At 34.9% G+C, this 27,871-nt stretch overlaps 1 protein-coding gene across 7 annotated transcripts in view; it reads right to left on the bottom strand.

Moving 5' to 3' along the window:
* Positions 1-27,871, bottom strand: part of LOC129275056 (ATP-citrate synthase-like) — a 61,693-nt gene that overhangs the window by 9,561 nt on the left and 24,261 nt on the right. For 3 of the 7 annotated variants that reach the window (XR_010295446.1, XR_010295447.1, XM_064108461.1), the window contains exons 12-25: positions 22,804-22,833; positions 16,876-17,010; positions 15,695-15,801; positions 15,077-15,245; positions 14,328-14,432; positions 12,990-13,186; positions 12,528-12,609; positions 10,702-10,812; positions 9,714-9,841; positions 8,601-8,694; positions 6,726-6,880; positions 6,104-6,254; positions 5,485-5,628; positions 3,953-4,066 (exon numbers count right to left, since the gene is read on the bottom strand). Coding sequence is in view for 3 of the 7 variants with exons in the window: in XM_064108461.1 (XP_063964531.1) it covers positions 3,953-4,066; positions 5,485-5,628; positions 6,104-6,254; positions 6,726-6,880; positions 8,601-8,694; positions 9,714-9,841; positions 10,702-10,812; positions 12,528-12,609; positions 12,990-13,186; positions 14,328-14,432; positions 15,077-15,245; positions 15,695-15,801; positions 16,876-17,010; positions 22,804-22,833 (1,722 nt within the window). In the remaining 4 variants the exon portion in view is untranslated. Of the gene's footprint in view, positions 1-3,952; positions 4,067-5,484; positions 5,629-6,103; positions 6,255-6,725; positions 6,881-8,600; positions 8,695-9,713; positions 9,842-10,701; positions 10,813-12,527; positions 12,610-12,989; positions 13,187-14,327; positions 14,433-15,076; positions 15,246-15,694; positions 15,802-16,875; positions 17,011-20,668; positions 20,720-22,803; positions 22,834-27,871 lie in introns of all 7 variants that reach the window. The other 4 variants (XR_010295444.1, XM_064108460.1, XR_010295445.1 and 1 more) reach the window with 2 other exon arrangements.

The raw sequence follows: 27,871 nt of genomic DNA, 5'->3' as shown, positions 1-27,871 counted from the left end.
ACCAGAATCAGCTCAATGGGCCTTCAAATAAGAAAATGAGGACTTTGTCCATTCTCAAGATATGATGACTCGGCACTTTTAGGCCACGCCCCCTCAAAATCTTCTTTTTAGGGGGGGGGCCGCACTGTCCCATTTTTCAACCAAAAATGGTGTCATATCGACATTCTGCTTCAAATTAGATATGTAAAACTTGATTCTGGAATATCCCCCATTTTTTAACCCCTCCATAGCCTACCTCTCCTTAATTACATTGCGATCATGATTTTGAAGAAGCCTTATGCTTTGAGAATTTCCCTTTCATTCCCCTTGCCATCAGCCCCTTCCCGATTACCAACACATTTTTTGTTATATTTTTTTTTACCACAGGCACATGAATAACATAGCTCATCCTGATCAGATCTCTTCTCATGCAAGCTAAACCACAGCAATGAAAAAAAACTTATTTCATTTTCCCTAGCTTCCTTTGTAGGCATTATCTTACTTAAGCTATTTTAAGCATGTCTAATTTAATAAATGAAATTACAAGGAATTTCTGAGGTCTAATTTTATTCCCATTGTTTCATTTAATGGTAATAGGTATTCAATAACCTTAAGTGGCACTTTTGATAAAGCATTCCTGTGGAGACAGGAAAGAGCTGAGATGAAGAGTTGATAGTTGAAACATATAACATTATAACATCAAAACCATGTATTCCTAAAATATAGATTAAAAACTTTTGGGGAAGCCCTTTTTGCGAGGAAAATAAACTGATAAATCATCACAGTCACTGTCATGTTCGAGCGTTAACATTACTTGCTAATAATTAACAGGAGGAATAAAAAAAAATCCCACAAAAAAATGATTCTATTACTCATTATCAAAACTTAATATTTAGTACTTAATTAAAATCTGATGCCAATAGTAGTTAATGGTACCAAAGTACCATGCAGCTGGTTCAGAAAATAAAAATATATTCCCTAAATAAAGAATAAAAACCTTGGGGGAAATTCCCGCTTTTGAACAAGATGAACTGATAATGCTTCAATATCACTGTCATCTTCAACCATATAAAGGAAAAGGAAAAAAAAAACCCTGATAGAGAACCGTCAATGCAAAGAGCATACATGTACGTCAATGCCTATATATATGTGAATGTTCATAATAAGGAGAGCGATGTGCAAAAACAATAATAATAACTGGAATCTTGCCAAGAATAGGTACATTTCCTGTTTCCACAATGTGACAGGCCAATCGCCAATGGATGAGAGTTTAAGTAGCTCTCTCAAGTGAATTCTTGGTTATCAAAGCCGTTTCCTCATATCCACTTTCACCTACATGTACGTGTGGATCATCACGTGGTGTGTCGTGAGGGTGAAGTACCATTTGGTCTAATACCACTTGGTCTCGACCAGGGGGGGCGGGGTTGAGGCGGTCACTCACCATATCACGTACGACGCATGCGTGTCCACAAAAGTGTTAAAAAGGGTCTGTTTTCCTAAAAAAAGGGGTGTTTTTCAGCTTCAAGTGCTGTTTTCGACATTAGTACTAAATTACAAATTCTATTTTCGACGCTTAGGGTATCAATTTATAATAATCTTATAAAGGACAAGTCCACCCCAATAAAAGATTGATTTGAATAAAAAGTAAAAAATCCAACAAGCATAACACTGAAAATTTCATCAAAATCAGATGTAAAATAAGAAAGTTATGACATTTTAAAGTTTCGCTTAATTTCATAAACAATTATATGCACATCCTGGTTGGTATGCAAATGAGGAGACTGATGACGTCATCCACTCACTATTTCTTTTGTATTTTATTGTATGAAATATGAAATATCATAATTTTTTCCTCATTGTCAAGTGAAACAGTGATTAATTTCTCCCTGAACATGTGGAATTAGCATTGTTTAATACTATATGATTCAGTCAAGTCGGTCCCTGTGGTCAAATCTGTAAAAAATGAAATATTGTATAATTCAAATAATAAAAACAAAAGAAACAGTGAGTGATGGACATCAACGACTGACTCATTTGCATGTCACAGAGTTGTGCATATCACTGTTCTGTGAAAAAGAATCAAAACTTACAAATGTCATAACTTTCTTATTTTACAACCGATTTTGATGAAATTTTCAGTGTTATGCTGGTTTGATTTTTCTCTATTTATTCAAATCAATATTTTACTGGGGTGGACTTGACCTTTAAAATTCGACGACTTTCTCCACTCAGCTTGTCTCGGTCTCATGTAGTCAGGGGCCGCGGGGGGGGGGGGGGGTATGCCATTTAGGTTATATTCTTTCTACCATTTTTATGTGGGGTTTACGCCATTTAGGGTACGTTTTTAAACAGGTTTGCACGGGGATTACGCCATTTAGGGTCCATTGTTTAAGTGTTTGGACGCGCGTGGGTAGCAAAATATGCGGTGAGTGACCCCCCCCCCCCCGTCCCACATGGTCTTATCCTTTTTGCCAACTACTAAATTTATATGTTAAATGTCTTTGGGGTTCGACTACATGTACTACCATGAATAGTCCATTCTAAATTTGTCAGATTTGTCAGAAGGCTTCAACCCTTTTTGTCCCAACTTCATGTGACAGCACATGGGGTGTGTTGCAATCAATATTTTGTGATCAACTGCAAATGTATATTGCAAATTAGCAGATGATGAATCAATCATGACTGTGGCATAGGCTTATTCATTCCTTGCCAGGCAATATCCAATGTAATAATGAAGTTATAATCAAACTTTGTGTATAGAATGTACATGTAATTGTTAAGAGGGTGGTGGGTGGGGAGGGGAAAAGGACATACATGTAATGGGAACATCATGGGGGACCACATCAAGTTTTTTTTTTAACTGGTTGCAATGTAAATGATCCTGATTGCCCGATGATTGGTTTCCCTTTTATTTCATCATTTACAATGTATATTACCCTTTCTTTATAAATGTGTGTATAAATCAATTCATGCCATCGGATTGTGAATGGACACTTTCTAACATTAATGATACAGAGTAGAAACAGTGTTCTTAAAAAAAAACTTTCAAACTGCGTTTTTCGTTTTCCATTCTCTTCCCATTTCCCCTTTATTTTTTAAAGATATCCTAGAAGGTGTTCTTTTTTTTATGTTCTCCTGTTCAAGAGAAGTTTAGTTTCGCTTGTGATAAAATCACGCTATTAACCAAAGTGAATGCACCTGACATTATAAACATTCATCAAAACTAATTGGAGAGTACTAATGATATTGCTGAGATTCCCTATTATTCCTTTCTCGTCTACATGTAAAAAGTAGTGATCAGAGAGGAGATATTTCTGGCTTTGAGGAGGGAGATACCATATGCACTTCCCAAAGTAGTCTAATAATGAGGATAATATGGGTTTACTGAGGGAAATATACATGAATGTGTGGTATCTCCCGAAAATCAACATAATTCAATATCATTATTATTAACTATAAATGGGTAATGTAATTCAAATATTTTTAAAGCAATTCCCCCCCCCCCCCCACATTTCGTGATAAATCTGTATCGCGGAAATATTCTGCCACAACGTTTCTTGACTTTTTTCTTTCGAGTCTTATGCAACTTTTTGTGGACCAAATTTGTGACAAAAGGGACAGCTTTCCCAAATTACAAAAACATTTTTGTTGTGCATGCAGACTTAAAATTGCTAAAAACACAGAATTTGTGAACAAAATCCAAGGCAAATAGTTTTGTGAGCCAAAATTCATAAATTTATCATTATTTCTAGTTATACTGAATAAACTCAATTAATTTCATTTGGGCAATCTGGTTTCACTGTAAGCAACCACTATTAATATCAAGATATCTTGTTCAACTGCCAATGTACATTACCTTAGCTGTAGTGATCTTCTCAACTTCAAGTGCATATGTAAGAATCAGGCACACTAGTTTAACTGCAAGCTACCATTATTATTATTGAAATAAATTTTAAATGCCAACTGCCTTTACCTTAGCTGTAGTGATTTTCTCGACTTCTAGTGCGTAAGAAAGAAGTGGGCAAACTGGGAAATTCTTCTTTACAAAGTCCTTTAAGATCTCTACTCGTTGGTCAGGGTTGTTCAGCTGAAAAAAACAAAAATACCTATAGTTGTCATATGAAAAACAAACTACATATGTGACGGGCAACCGTCACATATGACTCCCAGTTTAAGAGTTGATGAACAGTATGGTTAGATATATATTTGTACGGACTAATTTTGAGTATTATTCTACAAGCTCTATTTTGTTTCTTAATGTCACAATTTAAATCACCAACAATAACAATGTTTTTACCAAATGAATCAAGGGAAGAAAGTAATTCTTCATAATAATTAAAAATTCCGATGGAACTATTTGGAGGACGGTACCATGTTGTAAGAATAAAAGATTTTGAGGTGGTTGGTACCCACCAACAATGGAATGGCTTCGATATGTTCTAAGCTACTGTGATTTAACAGCTGAAATTGCAGGTTGTTTTTTACAAAAATTGCTGCATTGGTTAGATCATTATCAGAGGATGTACGCAAATGTGTAGTCATCAATGTGGTTTAATGCAGCGATCCATGTGATCAAATTTGGATTACAAATAACAAATATATTGAATTTTAAAGATTTGCATTATTCCAGTGATACACTTCTAGGCATGTCTTCATGAATAGTCATTAGGTGGGCTGATGATGTCACATCCCCATTTTCCTTTTACTCATGTTATTACATGAAATCATAATTGTTTCATTTTTTCATAATGTGTAAATAATGTGTCTCCATTATTATGAAATAAGTTGCAGCAATAAATAACTAATGCAATTAATCAGTTATCAATCCAATTGTTTAAGTTCTTGGTAGAAAAATTTTGAATAAACCTAATCTCATATAATAAAATAAAAAAGAACAAGTGGGGATATGACATCATCAGCCCATCTAATGAATATTTATGAAGACATGCCAAGAAGAACTGTTTCACCGGAATAATGCAAATCTTTAAAATTCAATAACTTGTTATTTGTTAACCGATTTTGATCAAATTTTCAGCATTTTGCTCTGTGAATTATTGAGATATAAATATCTTCAGCCTGGAGCATCCCTTTAAAGGTATTGTTTAACTTTGTGAGCAGCCAATTTAAAAAAATATCAAACCAAGATGAAACATGTGTACAAGTGCATGTATTAGAACTAATAAACCCTGAAAACAACCATTATTGAGAATGAAAAGCTAAAACTACAAGGCAAACCCCGATTTTGTAAAAAGGCGTCTTATAGACGCCTAAATAGTACACATAAGTGTATGGGATGAAATTAAGATGGTGTTTTCGGTCACTTTATATTTCAATTTTTGAAGCACTAAATAATTATTTTCGAACGCAATTTTTTCTGGGCTTCATTTTTGCAACATATCACAGACACAGGTGACAAGTGTGACCTTCTAGCTCAGATTTTTTAAAAGTCAAACCAATGTTAACCAATCACTTTAAAGCATGAAGGGGATGGAGGTGAACACCTACCGATTTGACCCGATGACCGATTCCCATGATGAGCTTGTGCTCCGTCCTCATCTTGTTGACAAACTCCATCGGGATGAGAGAGGAGTCGTACGCCTCACTGAACTGTTTGGCAGCAGCGTCCAGCGCACCTCCAAAACGATCTCCCTGAAGAAGAATATAAATTTATAGAGCACATACAACAATGTTTCTAAGTGTTGCACAGTACATGTATCACAGTTCTTGTATAACACAAAATCTCATGATGATATGACGTCCCTATGCACTTCCAAAGGACTTGGATATTATTACCCCAGCTTTAGCCCTGCAACCTCTTACATGTACATATACCTCAATTGAGGTGAGTGCAGCACAATATGGATCAACATTTGCTCCTGCAACAATTGCTCCGGGCTTTAATTCGTCTAAGTTGTAGGGTTGAGGTTAGGACTGGAATAGGGTTTTATGGTTGGTTTAGGATTAGTTTAAGGGAAGGGTACAGTGCTTAATCCAGGATTAAAGTTAGTCATTCAATCAGTGTGTGAAATTTATAGCAGAGCAATTTTCACCAGAGCAAATGTCATAGAACCGTTAAAATTGACCAGTTAATGTATAAACTTGATAAGAAATTGGGATCACTTACAATTGTAAGAAGTCCTGATGTCAGAGATGAGATGAGATCCTTGCCTGCCCTAGCAGTGACGATGGTATTGTGAGCTCCTGATACTGCAGGACCGTGATCGGCAGTTACTATCAAGCACATCTCAATGAACTTGGTTGCGTATGGTGGTAATCTGCACGAAAACGTATTCACAAAAATTCACCAATTTCTAATAAGGATACAGGTCTTGAACATGTTTATTCAAAAAGTCTAGCTTCAATTTCAAACAGAAAAATAGAGAAAATCTACAAATTGAGTTTTTGTGCAAACAGGGATTTGAACCTGCAAGTTTGTCAATATAAGCACAAGAATTATCCCACTGCACCACAAGACCAAGTTAAATGAACCATTGCAAATTACTCTACAGTTTTACGGTTCATGTTTATGAATATTCATGACACGTGCAGTCTGATGACACCCAAGAAAGAAAGATTGGTACTGTGAAATCGGAAAAGAGCATTAAAAAACAGACATATATGTACTGCAGCTTTTGTTATAGCATTTTCTTCATTCATGCAATTTTTGTCAAAAAGCTTCAGTATGTCCGTTCTTGCTATTTTTCAAAAGAAAGTTTGAAGGAAAATATCTAGCGTTTTGGACTTACCTTCGTTGGAACCATAGAAGCGAAAGCACTCCACCAATGCCGATGTTCTGCTCGAAGATCTCTGAGATGGGCATACCAGCATAGATCAGCTCCTGTCCTCTCTCGTCGACGATGCTGGTCATGAACGATGCGGGCTTACGGATCAAACCAAGCTCCTACGGAACAAGATTAAATTCTGCATTTGTACTACTGCTCTTTAACTAGATATGGCTCTTCACATTTACAGTGGTGCTCAAAAGTTAGATAAAACCCCACCACAAAATGCACTCCTTCATGCTGAGTGTTGAATGTACACAACAACACTACAGTGCTCGGCGAGCCCAGAGAAACAAACTTGTTGAATGTAATATATTATCACCTGACTTCACAATTAATATATAAAACCTGGCAAAACTTGAACACTTTAAGGCCACCGCACACCTTACGACTGGTCTGCGACCCGATTTCAGAATTAAAATGTAATAGAATTTGATGCTAATATTGAGACTTGGAATAAGTTACTGTGTAATGTTCGAAATCATCGTACGAATACCTATGATCAAATTTGTGACTATGCTATCATCCTTCTTAGAATAAAAGCAAATTTAATATCTAGTCGTAATGACGTCATAGCAGTCTTACGATTTGAAACTAATTTGGACTTTACTCCAAAATAAGGGCTTGCAATTTTTCAAAATGGTTATAATATTATTATTTCAATTAATTTTAACCTCAAATAAAATGATATGTTCCATTCACATCTTCAGAAAATGAGCAAAATGTGATTTGTTCCAAAATCGGGTCCCAGACCAGTCGTAAGGTGTGCGGTCGCCTTTAGATATGTTCATTTTCTGGTGGGGTTCACTAACTTTTGAGCACCACTGTACTTTCCAAGATTCAAGATTCAAAATTATTTCATTGGTCCATGAATGCATAATTAGGCATGCAAAGAAATTTATTTTCCGATGGCTTTTAAATACATTTACACAAAGATGAAAAATATGATGCATCATAAAAATAATAATAATAATAATATAGGGTATTTATATTGCGCACATATCCACCTTGTTACATGTAGGTGCTCAAGGCGCTCCTATATTACCCATCTAAGCTAGGCGTAGAAATATAGAAAACTATACATGAACAAACAGACAAACAAATAAATTCAAATGATTGATGAGTGAATGATTGAAAAATGTTTGAATGATTGAAAAATTGAATTTTCAAATCAAATCCTCCAACCTCCATTTCATGTACTTTAGCATCCACTAAATACCAATGTTCATATTTTTATCCAATTACAACTAACAAGGGTGTGAGGGATCACAGATAAAAAGAGTTGAAAAAAATATAGCTGAAGATTGTCGAAAAAGCTGATACTGAAATACTTTTGTACAGTGGAAGGCTGAAATTACGAGGAAATTCAAAACAAAAATAAGCTGAAAGACAAAATCTGCTCAAAGCTAAACTCTCATACCCCTGAATTCATTTATATCACATTTTCTTTTGTTTTGTCTTTCTTTTTTAATACAGTAGACTCTGCATAAGTCGACCCTCCATCAAGTCAAATAATCGCCTAATTCAAAGCATTATTCTAGGAAAGAAGAGACAAACCATGTGTTTATAACATCTTTTAAATCGAATTTTGCCAATAATACTACTATTACAAATAATACATATGATTCATATAGCGTTATTTCCATTTTGATTAAATGCTCAAGGCGCTTAGAAGAGAGCAAAACATAAAAGTAATGAGAACTTACAGAAGTACAAGAAAGGGTCAATTACAAATGAGGAAAAATAAATAAATAAATAAAAATAAAGTCAAGCAGATTATTGTGGTCCCAGGAGAATAGTCTTAGGCAGCATCTACTGTAATATTTCTTATCCACTTACCCTTGCCCAGTTATAATCCATAGGAACAGTCGGTGGTGGTTGTTCTTCCTTAGGTGTGATGACACCCTGAGATACAAGACGTTGATACACCTCCCTGCAAAGGATATAAAAACATCCAAGCATAAGAGGACTGAAAGTACCCAAGCATTGTCCTCTGACACTGACATAGTCTCTGTACAGGCTACCGCACGTGGGCCAGGTCTTACAAAGAATTGCGATTGATTTGATCAACCACAACAGTATAGAAATCCATTCATTGTCATAATGTTTCCTACAGGAAATTTGCACAACAGTCCTTATAAACTAAGAGGAACACACTGACTTGTCAAAACAATGATGAATGTATTATCACATCTAGAAACTATTTTGAACAAATATGAATTTTAGATGTTGGTGTGGCTGGCTTTCCAGGGTAGCCACTTCAGTTCCTAAAACTGTTCTCCCAGCAGGCCAAGCTTTACATGAAATTATTATTACTGTTCACCCGGCTTTGGCTGGGCTGTTTATTTAAGCGCTCAAATCATTAGATTTTTTCCCTACTGGGTACCCATTCTTTCTCCATTCTTCTGTAATCTTACATCCAAATGATTATATTACAATGGTGACTGATTTCACAAAAACTTATGTTAGTCAGGCAGGTAATTATACTTTTTTACTTATTTTGAAATTATGTTTTTCATTTCCATTTTTCATTATGTTGTTTATTATATTTGTTTATTTGCTTTTATGTTTGGAAACCTGTAATTCTTCCTCTTGGCATTAAATAAACCATTTCTATTACTACTACTGTTACTATTAAGATCATCAGAGCTGTTAGGAAAATAGGCTCCAGTTACCCTAAGAGCTTTGTTCTCAGCACTACAAACCTATCCATTGTCTTAAACTAGTGCACCCTATGACCTTTCCTCTGTGATTTCTTAGAAATACCGTTCTTACACAATCTTATCTCCCAGATTATCAGAGCTGTTACATATATAAACTCCAGTTATCCTAAGAGCTGGCTGGGTGCTTAATAACACTACAACTCTACAAATGGCAAAAAAAATCATGGTCTTGCACTAGACGTGTACTGTAATCATTTTTTCTGTGATTTCTTAAAAATACTCTACTTACGCGATCTTATCTCCCAGATCATCAAAGCTGTTAGGTACATAGGCTCCCGCTACCCTGAGGGCCTGGTTCTTAGCACTAGACGTCTCCCTCTCACCATTCGCACATGCCCCAGCATGACCAAACTGAACCTGGAAAAATGGGTGAAAATACAAAGTCAAGAGTAACATTTTTTTTTCAAATAGAACAAGGGCACACATATATGTAGTATACTAAGAAGGCATTTAAATTTATGTGGATGTAGAATAAAAGAGCACAGTTGATTAAATGCCTTGCTCATAGGCATAGATGGTGTAACTGGGGATGAAACCCCTGATTCTTCAGGTGTCTAATCATGTGCCTTAGACCACTAGGCCATGGTAATAATAATAATAATAACAGCATATTTACCCAAGGTAGCCACTTCAGTTCCGAAAACTGTTCTCCCAGCGGGCCCTGCTATTATTACCCCGGCTTTAGCACGGCTACCTTGATCGGGCGCTCGAGCATTCGAGGAATTTCTTCCTACCGGGTACCCATTCACCTCACCTGGGTCGAGTGGTACCTCCACTTACCAAAAAATTATCTTTAAAAAAAAAAGAAATGTCCATGTATGCTCTTCATGTATTCAATGAGCCCAAATTAAATGAAATGGTTAGTAGTGGTAGCTAAATTATAATTTGCAGGAAACTAACAAAAAATGATCTCACATTGTCTAAATTCCATAAAATTATCATTTGATACTACATGGTGTTTTTTTTTTCTCAATGCAATCTGATGCAACTTGAATTTAGGTAAATCAAAGGGCTTATATTAAGGGATTGCTTTCCTCTAATAAGAACATTGTAGAGCATCTACTGTTACACCATGCTACTATTGGCTTTATGTAACAAAGGGCTTATGTTAAAGGATTGCTTACGTCTAATAAGAACATAGTAGAGCATGTACCTATACATGATGCTACCATAGGCTTTACAACGTAACAAAGGGCTTATTTTATGGGATTGCTTACCTCTGATGAGAACATTGTAGAGCATGTACCGATGCACCATGCTACCATGGGCTTTACAATGCGTCCCGACTCGATGGCCGAGCATACTTCATACTCCTCTGTACCGCCAACCTGTGGAGAAAAAAAAAGAGCACATGAAATCAAATATGAATTCAAGCCTATGTGTGTGTGTATTTGAGTTTTGTCAGACGTGTATCAATCAGATATGATTTTTTACGTCTGGGACCGACCTTTAACGTCACCATCCGAAAGACGTGACCAGGGCTCGAACCTCTGCATCAATTTGTAACTTCCCCGCATAGCTTGGATTACAGGCGCACGCCACAACGCCCAGTTGTACAGCCTATGGCTGTACATCGAAGGTATTTTTAGCTGAAAATGGATTGATTAAAGGGGAATCCAACCCAAATAAAAACTTGTTTTTATAAGGAAAAGAAAAATCAGACAAGTTGATAGGTGAACGTTTGAACAATATTGGACAAACAACAAGAAAGTTGAGAATTTTTAAAAGTTGTAAATATTGGTAATCACTATACCCATGGAGACATCAAATTGGCCACATATGCGATGTCATAGTGATGTAAGGCAAGGACTACTCTTCCATGTACTCCAATTACATATTATGGCTAAAATTTCATTTTTCCCAAAAGTTTTATTTCACATTATATTTTTCTTTCATGAGGACATAAAACAAAATACTACCTGGGTTATATTTAGATTACTGCCCCAGTGGAATGCGTACTTAGGAGAAAACCGCATGGCCTATGGGAAAGTTGTCCTTGCCCCTTGTCATAATTTACTTACCCAGTACCCAATTTGAAATCTACAAAGTGTTAGTGACCGCAATTTTAAAGCAGCTATAATTTTCTTATTGCTTGTCCGATTTCTTTCAAACTTTCACCATTTTGTTTAATTTATTTAACCCTCTCCTTCCCAACACAACATTTTATGGCCAAGGCTGGATTCCCCTTTAATACAAGAGGAACAGGGGAGCATTTCATCAATATTTTCATCCGACAAGTTGTCAGATCTGACATCTTTCCATGATTTTGATTGGCAGAGAGGCACTGGTCCTATGGTAACTGTCGGATAAAATGGGACTTGTCTGATAAAACGTCCGACAAGTCCTTTCATGAAACACCCCCCAGGACCCCATTTTATAAAGTTTGTCAGCACTGACACGTTTTAATTCTCTGAAAAAAAAAGTGATAGCAACAGTCATAGGCCAGAGCTTCTCAGCCAATTAAAACCTAGGATTTTATCGACTGTATTATCAGAGCTGACAATTTTAACTGACAAACTTCATGAAACGGTGAAAAGATGGTAACCTTACAAAGAGTAATGTGGTGTGGTGATTGTTTGTGTGGTGATGTGGGGTATGATGGAGGGGAGCACTATAGGTGAAAAAAAAACGGTGACACAACATTTGCTCCTGTGACAATGGCTCCTGGCTTTATGTCGTCTAAGATTTAGGGTAAGGGTTGCAATAGGGTTTTATGTTAGGTTTAAGATAGGGTATAGTGTTAAATCCAGGATTGAAGTTGCCAATTCCATTGGTGTGTGGAATTTGCAGCTGAGCAATTAAACTCCAGGGCAAATTTCACGGAACTAAAAAAAACAGCATTTCCATCTTTTTCAAATAAACATGCAAATTTAAATAATCTTATGAAAAAGAGTATCTTCCATAAAACCTGTTACTTTGACTTTAATTTTTTTTTTGCAAGGATACTTCAAACAGTTGGCGTCACTACAAAGGGAGAAAAAATAAAAAGATGAAAAAAGAAACTAAAAAATGTTGGACTCTTTCACCTAAAGGGAATACTGACCTCGCCAAGCATGACCAGCATCTTAACCTCTGGGTCATCATGGTAACGGAGGATGTGATCAATGAAGGTTGTTCCTGGGTACCTTGAGTAAAATAAGTAATTAAAAAGGAATTATCAGAGTCGTCCAATAATTCATTGTCCACATTTTGTTGTCCGAAATAGAAATCCGAGAATAGAAATATTCTGATAATTCATTTTGCTCAATTGATCGTGGGCCCGGCAGCCACTGTGCAGCGCCAGATCGACGAGGCTCTATCCCTTAAATGTAACAGGGTAGCAGCAGCTCCCATCTTTTTACTACTTCAAGTCTTAAGGCTCCAATTATGTTAAGGCAAGAAAACCTACAAAATATATTTAATACATTCATACAGTAATATAGAGAGTTAAATTTCCAATTCTTGTCTACTTTGTATGCCTTTCGTTAGTTATTATATCATTATCGAATGAAAGAGTTCTTCTTACCTGTCTCCTCCGATAGCTACACCTTCATAAACACCATCGGCATTCCTGGAGATGATGTTGTTGAGCTCGTTGGACATTCCTCCTGATCTTGAGACGTAAGACACACTGCCTGGACGGTAGAGCCTGGAGGAGAGGATGTTGTCCAACATTCCACCGGTGTTACCAATCTTAAAACATCCTGGTTTGATACCTCCAACCTGGGATAGATAGGAATGTTTGAAATATAAAACACCAGAGATGGGATATCACACATATATTGCCTACATACCTAGAGGTGGAATATAACATTTCATTCTCCAACTAAATTATATTTCGGGCATGTACCATCATGACATAATTCAGACTAAAGGAGAGGATATTATCTAATAATTCCACCGGTGTTACCGATCTTAAAACATCCTGGTTTGATACCTATGAACTGGTATTGGAAAAATAATGGAAATAAAGATGTAAAGGTTTAATGACATTTGCTCCAGCGACAATTACTCCGCTGCAAATTCCACACATTAATGGAATGACCAATTCAACCCTGGATTTTACACTCTACCCTATCCTAAACCTAACATGAAACCCTATTGTAACCCTAACTCTATATCTTAGATGAAATAAAGCCCGGAGCAATTGTCGTCGGAGCAAATATCGTGTCAAGGATGTAAAACACACACACTACACTATAACAATGGTTGATTTCAGGTCTGGTGGGTGTTTCATAAAGCTGTTCGTAAAGTTACGAGCGACTTTACGCACGACTGGAACATGTTCTTAGGTCATAACTCAATTGCATAGGGATATCACATACCACAAGAAAGGATCACCAGTCGTGCGTAAAGTCATTCGTATCTTAAGAACAGATTTATGAAACGGCCCCCTGGCATTGACATTTTGGTTACTGTGCTGGGCCTACTTTTAAATCAGTAGACCACCATTTATAAAATGAAGCTACAGTAGTGCAGAAGGAGGGGTACATGTAGCTCAGTCAGTTGTGCATCGTGCAAGCCCAGGTCCAGGCTCAAATCCCAGGCAGTTTCCATTTTCTAACGTTCCTATTCAGTTTCCTAAATATTACATCCCTAGTTTTTCAATAATTATTAATATGTACAAACATACAATAAAGTAATACTGTAGTGAGAATCTTTAACAAAAACATGATTTTCCTCGTAAATTGTAGACAAAACTTGCTGAACACTGCCAAAATGGTTTGGAAGGCAATTTTTCTTTTACTGATGCCAGGTTTTGTTTTATTGCATTTTGCTTTGATTTTCATGATACTTTATTTTTCGTCATTCATTATTTTAAACAACTGTATATTACTGCCATCTTTTGGTATAACAATCTCACCGTAGCTGGACCGATGATTGTGACATTCTTCTTGTTAGCCATGTCAATCAGGATCCTCGTCTTGTTCTCTGGAATGCCTTCCGCAATGATGGCAATGGTATGGATCTGTTAACAAGACAAAAATCATTACATGATTTCTTACTCTTCTTAAATAAGAATGAATAATAACTAAGTTATATTGCACTATTTCTATAAGATATAATCAATATTACATTACAATACATACATGGATATTACATGTACCATGCATGATTTCTGGTTACTTACATGTACATGTAGTCCCATATGCCACAGTGAGCATGAACTACATTGCCAGTGTAATGAGATCAATGCACATTAATGCGCCAACTGCACTGAGTATCATTTTTAAAACAATGGATGCAATGGATGCTTCAGTGTAAACGATTTGTAAGGATGCTGTAATTTTCAACCATCTTATATCGCACATAGGCAGTTCATGTCTAATGTTGCTAAATGAACCATAAAAGGTGCAATCATAGATCAAGAATGTCTCTCATGAATTATATCTCAAACATAGAATAATAAGGAATTTGAGAAATTATACATCTATGAATACATGTACTTATATCATGGTATGGCAAAGTCCAGAGCATGCACTCTGTATAGTGTGGGTTTTTATTATTCTGCTGAACTTTAGAATTTCTTGGATTAATCCTTTTAGTCATAGCAATGGTACAATTTTTGTTTTAAACCATTTGTAGAGAGAAAATTAGTGAGGATTAACAAACCTGGGGATATGTCATGACTTCAACCGTGCTATCATAAGCAGACCTGAGGGAAGCGAAGTTGATGACGACATCTACTTCAGGATGTGCCTTCATGGCTTTGGCCATGGATTTATAGACAGGGACCAAGATCTCCTTATGACCCCAGTAAAACTTCTGCTTGTGGTCACCACTGGAAAGTGATATAGAATGCACAGACAAAAAAAAAGATATCAGATTGTTGTGCAATAAAGCTGTTTATAAGTTATGAATGAGTACATGAATGGCTCCAATCCTTTCCAACATATCATGGACAGCTCTTTGTTGCATTCAAATGTATGGAAATCACTCATTTACACTTTGGCAACTACAAGTAACACACTTTATTACACCCCACACTTGACACCTAACAATAGTTCAGTGTAGTTTCAGTTCAATATCTCACCTGAATGGTTAGACCATGCCAACAACCTTTAGTTTATCTCTTCTGCAGGAGTGATCAGAGTCCAACATACCTGGGACAGCTCTTGCTTTCCCAGAGTAGAGATCATAGATCTACAATTAGTTTACGGAATTACACCTCACACTTAATAAACATCTAACAATGTTTCAGTTTACCGGTAGTTAAGTTTAATATCTCACCTGAATGGGTAGATCATGCCAACGACTGATGGTTCATCCCTTCTGCAGGAGTGATCAAAGTCCAACATACCCTGGACAGCTCTGGGCTGCATTCCAAAGATGAATGACTAAAGAAATTTACAAAAGAAGAAAATAAAAATAATGATAACAATAATGAAGTTCTATGCTAATAATAATAATTATAGGCATTTATCTAGAAACAATCCATTCCGAGGCATATTGTTATTATTATTATTACCCTTGCTTTAGCTTGAGCTGCCTTTCAGCATTCTTATTGTACTACCCTGTCAATTCAAAGAAATGTTTTCATCAGCATTCATAGAAATTTGATATTATTCTGATCCTCATCCTTTCTATGGGTGAAAGCAACAAACAAATACGGAACTGTATCACACATATTCTCATAAAACTGCCCATGGCCTGAGGCTGAAGTGAAGAGTGCATTTGCTAGGACAGAAAGTTTAACTAAACTCCATTGATGTATAGTTCTTTTTCACATTTTTTTTTCAGTAAGTGAATTACAATCCTCTCCCCTTGAGAGCTGAAGTAATGTCAGAGCTACCAACCTGAAAAAGACAATTTCAGTATTCTTTAAAGATGAAAATCAGCATTTTGGTGAGGAAATCAGTATTTACAAAGAAATACCATAGGACAACACATATAACTGAACTTTAGAAATGAGTATTTTGCATGAAACCATCAGTATTCTTCTCATTTTTAAGTACTAAATACGGAAAATCAGTACTACTTGGCAGCTTTGTAATGTTCTTGAACACTTAAACATGCCTCCTAGTGATGTTGAGCATGGACCTCTGTAGGAAAGCAGCCACACCTCAAGACATCCTCAACAAGTTTTGATCATGGTCAAAATCTGGCTGCACGAAAATCAGTCTTGTGTGTGCCCCTGCTAGCAAACTAGGTACAAGATACCAGCTAGATACTGTCAAGTGTCAAGTGCGTGCCGTCTTTAGGGACCAAGGCTACAAGTTGCAAAATTTGTATCCCGCTAGTTCCAAAAAAAATTATGATATTTTTTTAGCTCAACAGCCCTACATGTATTTTGCTGCATTGTATTACAGTTTACATTGGACCCTATGGGAATTTTCAGGCCTCTGTAGGGTATTCCATGCGGGGGGGAGGGGCGGGCGTAATTGTTTGGAAAGGTGTGACAGGGCGTTTACCTTGGTTGATTTGGTGAAGAGTGTCCTAGAACCAGAGGCAGCTCCGGAACCATCTACTCCTGTGACTGCCTGGCTGATCTTGACAGTATCTGCATCAGAGGCAGCCTTCTCCTTCCGGTTGGCCACTGGCGAGACCTGCAAGATGGACAGACAATATCAGATTAACTAGGTCCAAAAATAACTAAAAAATATAAGCTTGTTCAGCAAACATTCAATACTGGGCCTCGTACCTTTTGACAACTTGTCATAGGTCTATGTTGAATCTTCTATTACGAATCCCCCTATAAAGGTGACACGCATATTTTCATGGCGGCATCAATATTCTGCGTACCCCATTACTTTATGAGAAATTTTGAGAATTGGATATGAAAAGCTGCTTGCGAGATTCCTGTGCAAGAGATGCAACTTGACTTTTGACACGGAGCCTGAATTATAAAATTGATTTTGAAACTCAAGTTTTTGTATCTCAAAAATCAATTTTGTATCTCTTTCTACTGTATTGACACCCACCTCCCCAATCTATTGGGCCACCCACAAGTAAAATTATTTGAAAAAAGCATCTGAAGCTACTGACTCCCGTACAAACAGAAATTATGAAATTTCAAAGGGAAATGTGCATGTATCATTTGTCAAGGTAAATTTCATTTTCAAGAAAAATCTTAAAGTGCCTGCATTTTTCAATCATCTATTTCTATCATCAAACTTGAAAAGATCCAACACATTTTCTTTTTCGTGTATAAAGTTTGTGCATGTACGATATGATGCACAACTAAACCATGATTAACATTTTATACATACATCATAAAGGCTAAAACTAATTTCTTTTTTTTAATAACATGAAGAAAGAAATATCAAGAAAATGAGAACATATTTCATACAATAAAAATCAAGCTATATGAATTAAATAGAAACAATTAAACTGATTTCATGCAAATAGTATAAAAGGAGAGAAGTTGTGTGATAAATGTTAGGGTTAATGAAATCAATTCTAGAGTAAATAATGCAAAGAGGCAAAGGTAACAAGAATGGGGCAAGGTAAGTGTTAAATGCAAAAATACACACAAAGATGGATTAAATGCAAGATACAAACAAGGAAGAAAATGACAAAGTTCTTGCAGATATAATATTGTATATCTACAAACTATAAGCAATTGTTAATAAAAGCATGAAAAGTGTTGAATGCAAAGTGCTGAATGCAAAAATATGCACAAAAGGTAGATTAAATATTATCAGAAATAAACAAAGAAGAAGTCTACAGATAAATTATAAACAACTGTTTAAACAAATTTGTAGGAAGAAGCAGAAACATTCATTTTCAGGCAAAAGAAGTATCAGGTATATACAAACAAATTAATTCAAATATATATTTCAGAAACATAAAACATAAGAAATTCTATTTTCTAAAAAATCTTAACATTTTATTCGATATCCTGTACGTGAAAAAGTTTAATATAGAATCGTTAAAAAACATTTTGTTTAATTCAAGAATAATCAATTCACAAAAATTTTCAAGGCCTCTAATCACAAGTATTGCATAGATCCTGTAATACATGTAGTATTACAGGATCTCTGCAATACTTGTGAGGAGAGCCTTCAAAATATACAGGCCAAAGAATAATGAAAATACATCATGGAAACTGTATGCTGTATTAACGAATTTTGAACTAATTCAAAATTATTTAAATAAATAAAATTGAAATCAAGTACAGTATGTGTTTGATCTCCAAAACATTACTTACATGTACATGTACACTACATTTATTTTGAAAGTAATAGTTTTGTTATAACCAGCAACATGGCTGACCATAAATGAAGAAGAAAATCGTAAATGGTATTGAAAACTACTAATTAATCTGGAACGATTTTGTAATTTAGAAATCATATGTATGACAAGAAGAATGATGAATATCCAGAGATTTCCTAGTAAATTAAATACTCACATCAGCATACATGTATGTGTATGCTCTATCAAGGAAGCTCTTTGAGGCCAAAATATAAATAAAATAGCTTCTTTAAAAATAATCGAAAAACAAAACAGCTGGGAAAATATTTCATCTTGCAAATTAGACTTTTACAAAAATCAGAATATGCTTCCAATTCTTCTTTGTTTTTATTTGATGTACTTGTCAGAATAGCTTTCTATTTACTCTTTTTCAGGGAAAGGAATTGTTTGAACCTTGAAAATCAAAGTACATGTAAAATTCTATGATACTACAGTGACCAGAGATCATCAATGCTCTTAATTTTCAGAAAGTGATAGAAATCCAAATAGGCGAGTTTAGATCCCAGGAAAAGAATTTACACCGTAAATATTTTTGCGATCCAGCTGAAGAGAATAAGGGATTTTTTTTTATTTATATATTCCATCTATTTTTCTATTCCATCTTTTGTGACACAACAGCACTGTCTATAGTGTCTAATATCAGAATATTTCAAATCAAATTACATATTGCACTTTGAATGTGTGCTTTCACATTGAAATAGGTATTAAAACAAGAACATAAAATGAATTAAAACTACATGTATAATAAAAATGAGTAACACGTTTTCTAATACAAGGGGGAAAACAATGCAACTACATGTATTTCACAAAAGAAACTAAATGCCATTCAAACGTTTGAACATGAGTAGCTGAGGGTAGAATGAGAACCTTCCCTTCCCTGCTTTTCATCCCTCTCAAATGTAAGATCTCCTTTCCCATGGGCATTTTCAAAAGGAGTCGAGAAAATATATCATCTAATAGGGTACATCTTAAAAAAATATCTAGTACACTGAAAATAGCATAATTCAGTAGATGAATTTCTAATTAGCTCAGATCCAACAGGGAGTTAATTGATTGCGAATTTGAATCGATTGCAACAAAATGGATTAAAAGGAGAAACGGCTGGTCACACGCTGGCTGAGAACGTCCAGTCGTGACAGCCCCCATATATGTATGGGATATATCTATTTTCCAAAAATATGATGGTACATCAATAAATTGTATTGGCCATTAGGGAAGTAGGGGAAAGCAGTGAGACTGCAAAATTCTTTAAGGAGAAAATAAGGGAAAGGGAAGGAGCAAGCAGGGAAAGGGTTGAGGCTCATTCTACCAGTATTTAAAGGGATGGTCCGGGCTGAAAGTATGTATAGCTTAATAAATAGATTAGAATTCACTGAGCAAAATGCTGAAAATTTCATCAAAATCAGACAACAAATAACAAAGTTCTTGAATTTTAAAGTTTAGCAATATTTTGTGAAAACAGTCGTCATGAATATTCATTAGATGGGCTGATGATGTCACATCTCCACTTGTTCTTTTGTATTTTATTATATTAAATTAGGTTTATTCAAATTTGTTCCTCCAAGAACTAGAAAAATTGGATTGACAACTGAATAGTGCATTAGATATTTATTGCTGCAACTTATTTCATTATAAGGGAGACATATTATTAACACAAGTATGAAATAATGAAAAAAATATGGTTTTATGTAATAACATATTAAAGAAAACGGAAAGTGGAGATGTGACATCTTCAGCCCACCTAATGAATATTCATGACGACTGTTTTTACAAAATATTGCTAAAATTTAAACTTCAATAACTTTATTATTTGTTATCCAGTTTTGATGAAAGTTTCGGCATTTTGCTCAGTGAATTTTACTCTATGTATTTAGATATAAATATTTTCAGCCCGGACCATCCCTTTAAGCCAAGGGGAAGGTGACTGTGCAGGCAGCTCTAGTATCAAAATGCTTTTCATGTCATATTTGAACTACATCTATACTGTATGCTCTAGAGTAGAATACTGACTTTGGCAGTAGCTCCGAGCTCTGGCGCACTCTTGCTGGCACCTGCGGGTACCTGTCAGGAAATAATTAAACCACTCTATGTACTCAATGTATGGCAAAAGAAAAAATAATTTAAAAAAAATTACGAATAATGAGCCAGAATCAAAATTATCACAATAAATGAAGGTAGTCATACATGTACACATGTGTAAAAGGCTCTAACTGATGGCAAATTATGAATTAGGCTCAATTTTGTGGTTACAATATTATAACAGTCACAAAAGGGTATGCTTGCTGACAAAGTTTGGGGCATTAAAATCCCTCACTGGCCATTCACAAGCATGGTACAGTTCTCCATTTCATACAGCTGTGTGCATGAGTAACGTATGACTTTAATAACACACAACTTAAAAAAATGACTGGTGATCCTTTCTTGAGAGTTAAATCAAGAACAATGAAATGGTGGTGTACATAATTTACAACAAGAAAAGGTCACCAGTCATGCATACATGTACATTGTACACTTAGCTGTACAGTATCTTAAACAGCCCCTAGCCTCTTAATGTTACTGTCACACATGCATGTACAGTACATCCCATTAAAAAAAAATATTTAGATACAGGACCCTGACCCATATTAACTAATCATTTCAAAAGACTTAAAATGTACATTTAGTCTTCCCAACTTTATTATAAGTGATTAGCTACTTTAATTTGCAAATACACTTTGTACATACAAAGCATTAATGATTATACAGTGATCTATAAAATAGTGATAAATATGAGAACATATAACATGTACTTTGCATAGTACAAACCCCCATAACAAATTTCATCTGGAATGTGCCGTTTGTACATGTACATGTATATGAATCAAAACAAGTTTTCCCATGCCTACAAAAAGACAAGTTTCACTGCATATACTGTGAATGAAAAATGCATGAATATATTTCTTATTACGATTATTTAACTACTTAAAATTGCTGCCGAAATATTTTGAGCAAAGTGAACGAATATCTATTAAAAGATCTTGTGATATATAGAAATATCAAAAGGAGGCTTACAAAGCCATGCCTATGTTTTGAATATTTATGCATGAATTGATAATTCTGGAAAGAGATGGATGTACACTAAAAAACAGAAGGCTAATGGTATCAAAAAGTTGAAAATATAGTGCAGAACTAGTGACTGTATATATATAGAGAGAATATAGAATGTGTTTTCAAGATGAAAATGGCGTACAGTACAATGACGACATAGTGTAGATAACAATCATGGGATGAACCAGTACAGCAGATCAGAGTGTGTTTTTGGACAAAGAGTTACGATGGATTGAAATCAAACTCAAAGTAAGATTGATATCAAATTATGCATTTAAAGCACTAGGACTCCGGTCCAGGGGTTGTTTCACAAATCTGTTCAAGTATTAAAGTTACGAACAACTTTACGTACGACTGGCAACTGACCCTTACTCAGGGGCTACATGTACAATGTAAAACAATATAACTCATACGACAAAATAGCTCATTTCAATACAGCAAATATTTCATGCTGCAAAATAATTTCAGTTTAATACAGCTACCACATAATGTATATGCAGACTAGTTTGCATTAACATTTTACACTTGGAAAATAACTTTTACTTCAACTATTTTGGGAAATAAGTACTGTACAAAGTGTACATGTATTTCAGAACATTTGGTAAATGTAACTATTTAAAAAGGCATGCTTTTAACAATGGACCCATAATGTTAGGACAAAAAAGACAAAATACTTTTAAAGCAAATATACATTAGTATACATGTAGTGTGATCAAATATGGATTAATTACATGTAAACACAAATCGTGAGTTCTAGCTATAATCGGTCAACATCAGAAGTTTTTTTTATACCACACTGTATATTAAAAATGCATTAATTTTATAGGAGGTAAGAGAGTAGTACATGTACATGTACAAAGAGGAGAATCAAAATATACACTTTACACCATGTACATACTTTTTAGATAGAAAATAGTGATACAATAGCCTCTAAATGTATGTTAAATTCAAGAAGTTAACTGAGATTTTGAGAAACAGGAATATACATGTAAATTGCTTAATAGAAATCAGTACACCAAAATGCAAGCTAGCTATATTTGTGCGTTCTATCTACTTACACCTCGAGTTTCAGCAGGTTTGGGCAAAAACTGTAGGTAAAAAAGTGGACTTACACACATTAAATCAAAACAAGGCAAGACATTTGTGATATTTAAGTACTGTATAATTTGTGTACATGTATCTGTATAGCACTACCTTTCAAAATCCTCTTATTGTACATGTAGCTCTCTACTTATTATCTCTAATTACCCTGCCAATAGCAGAGCTGCTGAACATCAAAGAGCCCATGCTCAGCGTTTCAAGGAACGAATCCTACCCTAAAAGTATCAAAATTTAAAGCCTGTTTTTCCCTGACCCCCCCCCCCCCCCTTCGCTTGATACCACCACCATGGCTACAATACAGTGTGACCAAACATGTATTGAATATATGTATGCTTGTTTTCTTTAATACTCACTCACTCATGTTTGTAATGAGTACAATATTACATTAACGTTCAAACTCATGTGTCTGTACAATACATGTACATAACGTTCAAATTTACTAGTGATGTACCGGTACATGTAATAAATCATGTATATTGAAGAGTACAAAATCAAGGACTGAAATATCCTTAAGTGAAGTTTTGTTTCCATGTGAAATGTATTGGATGTGAATTGCATACATGTGTGATCGGTTGTCACAATGTTTGTATACAAATGAGGGACCGATTATAAATAGTGAATATAGTAGATGTATTGAAATATTGTGGTGTGGTACGGGAATACATTGCACGTGCTATGAAACATTGCACTCATCTTTGTCTCATGCAATGAGCATCATCAAGCTTGTGCAATATATTCACCAATGATAGACAACTTAACATTAGCACTCATATGCTCACCTTTGGAAACACCTGTATAAGAAAATATTGGGGATATTATTCTTTACGTCTACACGTTCTTTTTTGTGGTATTTTTTTCAATTGGCCTTTATTTTGGCCTTTAATTAATTAGGTAAAAATTTGCATTAGACAGAAAATTATTATGTTTTAATTAATGTTAAGGAAAAACTTCAAGTTCATGAATATACAATTTATTAATTTAAAATTGCACATTAAAAAAAATGAAGGGCAACGTTTTGAAATTTTTACAAATTTCATCATGTAATGAGTCACAGCAGATAAAAAAAAGATGATCAAGTTTTATTCAAAATGAAAATGGAAATAATATGCTTCATTTGACACTGAAGATGCTGTGCCATGAACTGCACATTTTGCTGAACAAAAAGGTATGGAGAATGGTTTCTAAATTCATCTATACTTCGTCGTAATGATAAAAACATTTTTTTGTGTGATGTTATTAAAAAGAGATTGAGCTAATCATGTAAATATTCAGTAGATATAAATTTTAATTGCCAAACATTTAACTGCTCGCCCTGGGTAACGAAAAGACAAGATGCACTTTCCATTTTTATGCTTGAAGTAATATTCAGCACTAGGTAATACATGTAGGTATAAACATCATTGCTGCCAAATTTGATTCAAACTTATGAATGCATGCTGCTAGAAGTTACGTTCATTCCTTTTTTTTTTCAAGAAAAAAAAATTAAAGAAAAAATTTAGTTCTGGGCAAACACTTCTGATTGACACTTGGCAAACAGGTGGGTCTTTCATGAAGCTGTTCTTAAAGCCCCCATCACACTTATTCCGAATCAAGCAGAATTGGCCTGAATGAAAGGACTATTGTTTGACCACCAATTGGTCATTTAAATCTACTTCCAAAATCGTTCGAGAATACCCCTCGAATGTTTTGAACATGACCAAAACCTTCGGGACGGCTAAAAGAAATGACAAAAATATTTTGAATGCACTCAGAATGCAGTCAGAATATTTAGAATGCCCCTAGAATGTCCAAGAACGTAGCACGAATTATCAATCTGACTCCATTGCGGTTCATTTTGACTAGTGTATGATGATACACCTAGTCAATTTACTGAATTTCAACTCCAGTTTGATGAATTCATAAGTTCCTCCCAAAAATTTCTAGATTTTTTGAATATTTTTTCTTTCCAGCTTCTGCTCGATTCCTGCTGATTCCGAATAAGTGTGACGGGGGTGTAAGAACGATTGGTGATCTTTTCTTGTGTAAATGGTACATGTATATACCAATATGTTCATTGGCAATGGTTTAGCGCGCAAGAAAGGTTCACCAGTTGTTCTTAACTTACGAACAGTTTCATGAAACACCCACCTGGTATTAGTCATGATGACTAAATCAGGAGAGCAGTGGTTTCATGATTCAGTGACCTACATGTAGGTTTGATTCCATCTACAGTGGGTGCACTTATGCCCCTTGGTCAGGCATTAATCCTCATTACTAGGTCCCTCAGAGAGGACCTTAAGCCTTTGACCCTCTGGCTGCTAACTAATAATAGTAATAATAATAATAATAATAATAATAATAATAATACTCAATATTTATAACACACTTTTCCCACATGGCCCAAAGTGCTCACAATTTAAGTTAACTTATTTATACAAACAAAAAATCAGAATGACATATTAAATGATGGCAGTTGCCCAGAACAAAAAATTTTAAGGAACTTCTTACATTAAATGACTCAATTGTTGGGGATTGTCTTATTGTGAGAGGGAGTTTGTTCCATTCCAATGAGGATGCAACGGTGAATGTTCTAACAAGCATTCATGTGCATTCATTATGTAGAGCCTGACGTGTATGTACAGGTGTATAGTGTAACAAGCATGAACGCCAAGCAGACTGGAAATTGTTATGAAGAGCCCCTGTGAGTCATTAATTTCATTGTTATCCCATGCAGAAATTTAAATATGCTGCAAGCTAGTAAACTATCTAGTGACTAGCTGTGGCTCACAAGTCCACCCCAACAAAAAATTGATTTGAATAAAAAGAGAAAAATTCAACAAGCATAACACTGAAAATTTCATCAAAATCGGATGCAAAATAAGAAAGTTATGACATTTTAAAGTTTTACTTATTTTACACAAAACAGTGCTATGCACAACTAGGTGAGTCACTCGATGATGTCCATCACTCACTATTTCTTTTGTTTTTTATTGTTTGAATTATACAACATTTCATTTTTTTATAGATTTGAAAGTAAGGACAAACTTGACTGAACGATATAGTATTAAACAATGCTAATTCCACTTGTTCAGGGAAAAATTAATCGTTGTATCACTTGACAATGAGGAGAAAATTAAAATATTTCATATTTCATATAATAAAATACAAAAGAAATAGTGAATGATGTCATCAGTCCCCTCATTTGCATACCGACCAGGATGTGCCTAGAACTGTTTTGTGAAAATAAGCGAAACTTTAAAATGTCATAACTTTCTTATTTTACATCCGATTTTGATGATATTTTCAGTATTATGCTTGTTGGATTTTCTCTTTTTATTCAAATCAAATTTTCGTTGGGGTGGACTTGTCCTTTAAAATAAGCAATTGCAAGCTAGAAAACAGTACAAGTTTGCTATTAAGATTGCTTGATTATATCTCCACATGCCTATTACAAACTTATTAAGCTGTCCATTAGCTTATCACCAGCTACCCACAAGCTAGTTACTAGCTTGCTGTCAGCTTCCATTAATCTACAGCATCTATCCTTAACCCTAAATAGACTGGGCTATTTCGATGCCTAAGAAGACTGGGGGGGGGGGCTGATTCAGCCCCCCCCCTATGATCTCGGCCGTCGATCGCGCGATCGCGACGAAAATTGGCACACGTGTTACCCATGGCATTATCTACAAAACTATACCATCAAATTCTGCAAAAAATCTCATGTCTCATTAATTATGCTAATTTATGCGTAAAATCATAAGTTTGCTCTAATTAATAAAATAATGCCCCTGAAATGCTAATTTTTGTTTCACATACTCTAGATAGGCATCTGATCAAATTTATTTTTAAAAAATTTCAACATCACATTTATTTTCTTATGTATTCTATTGTTTTCTAAATTTCTTATGTATTTCTTTGTTTTTCGACTTTTTTTATTTTATTGTTTTTTCAATGGAAATTGTCGGGGACTTTATTTCGACCACAAAATAGATAAAATTAATTGATTTTAAGCAGTAAAAGGAAAAATAATGATACATTTATGAATTTTGGTTAAAAACACTATTTGCATTGGATTTGTACACAAATTCACGTTTTTGAGTAATTTTGGGTCTGCATGCACTTACGAAATGTTGCGTTATTTCAGGACCGCGTACCCGGGGGTCACAATTTTGGTCTCAAAAGTTGCGAGAGACTTGAAGGTAAAAAGTCAGCGAGCGACGTGGTCAAAAAATTTCGCGTGGCGGATTTATCGCGAAAAATGTCGAGGGGGGGGGGGCTGAATCAGCCCCCCCCCCCCAGTCTTTTTAGGGTTAAAACTATGCGAACCTATTCTATCTGATTTAATCTTGTTATCGAACAATACTACACCTGCAAATAATATTTGGTCTAAAAATTGCTTTAAAAAAGAAATATCATGATAAAAAAGCAAAGATATGAACTGTCATGCAAATAACAAGCATATTGCTAGAGCATACCAGGGCCCGTCTTTCAAAGACTTGTGATACATTCAAATCAAACTCAAAAAGTTGAGATTGATCAATTGAAATATGTGTAGTTAAGAGACACAAATTTTAGATCCATCACAGTTTGGGTTTGATAAGAAATCTATTGCAACTCTCTGTAATACGAACCCTGGAATTACTATTCATCACCATCTTGGCATAATCTACAAAGCTACAAGATCAAATTCTTCGAAAATCTCATTGCTAATTAATCATGCTAATACATGTATATGCGTAAAATCAAAAGTTTGCTTTAATTAACTTAATAATGCCCCTAAAATGCTAATTTTTGGTACACAGACACTTTATATGAATCTGATAAAATGTACTACAAAAAATTCAAAATCACATTTATTTTCTTATGTATGTTATTGTTTTCTAAATTTCTTATGTATTTCTCTGTTTTTTATTGTTTTTTCAATGGAAATTGGGGACTTTATTTTGACCATAAATAAGATGAAATTAATTGATTTCAATCAGTAAAAGGAAAAATAATGATACATTTATGAATTTTGGCTAAAAACACTGCATTGGATTTGTACAC

The sequence above is a fragment of the Lytechinus pictus genome, chromosome 13 (genome assembly GCF_037042905.1).
Source record: "Lytechinus pictus isolate F3 Inbred chromosome 13, Lp3.0, whole genome shotgun sequence".
NCBI lineage: Eukaryota > Metazoa > Echinodermata > Echinoidea > Temnopleuroida > Toxopneustidae > Lytechinus > Lytechinus pictus.
Note: the sequence above shows the minus strand (reverse complement) of the source record. Positions and strands in the feature narration are given on the sequence as shown.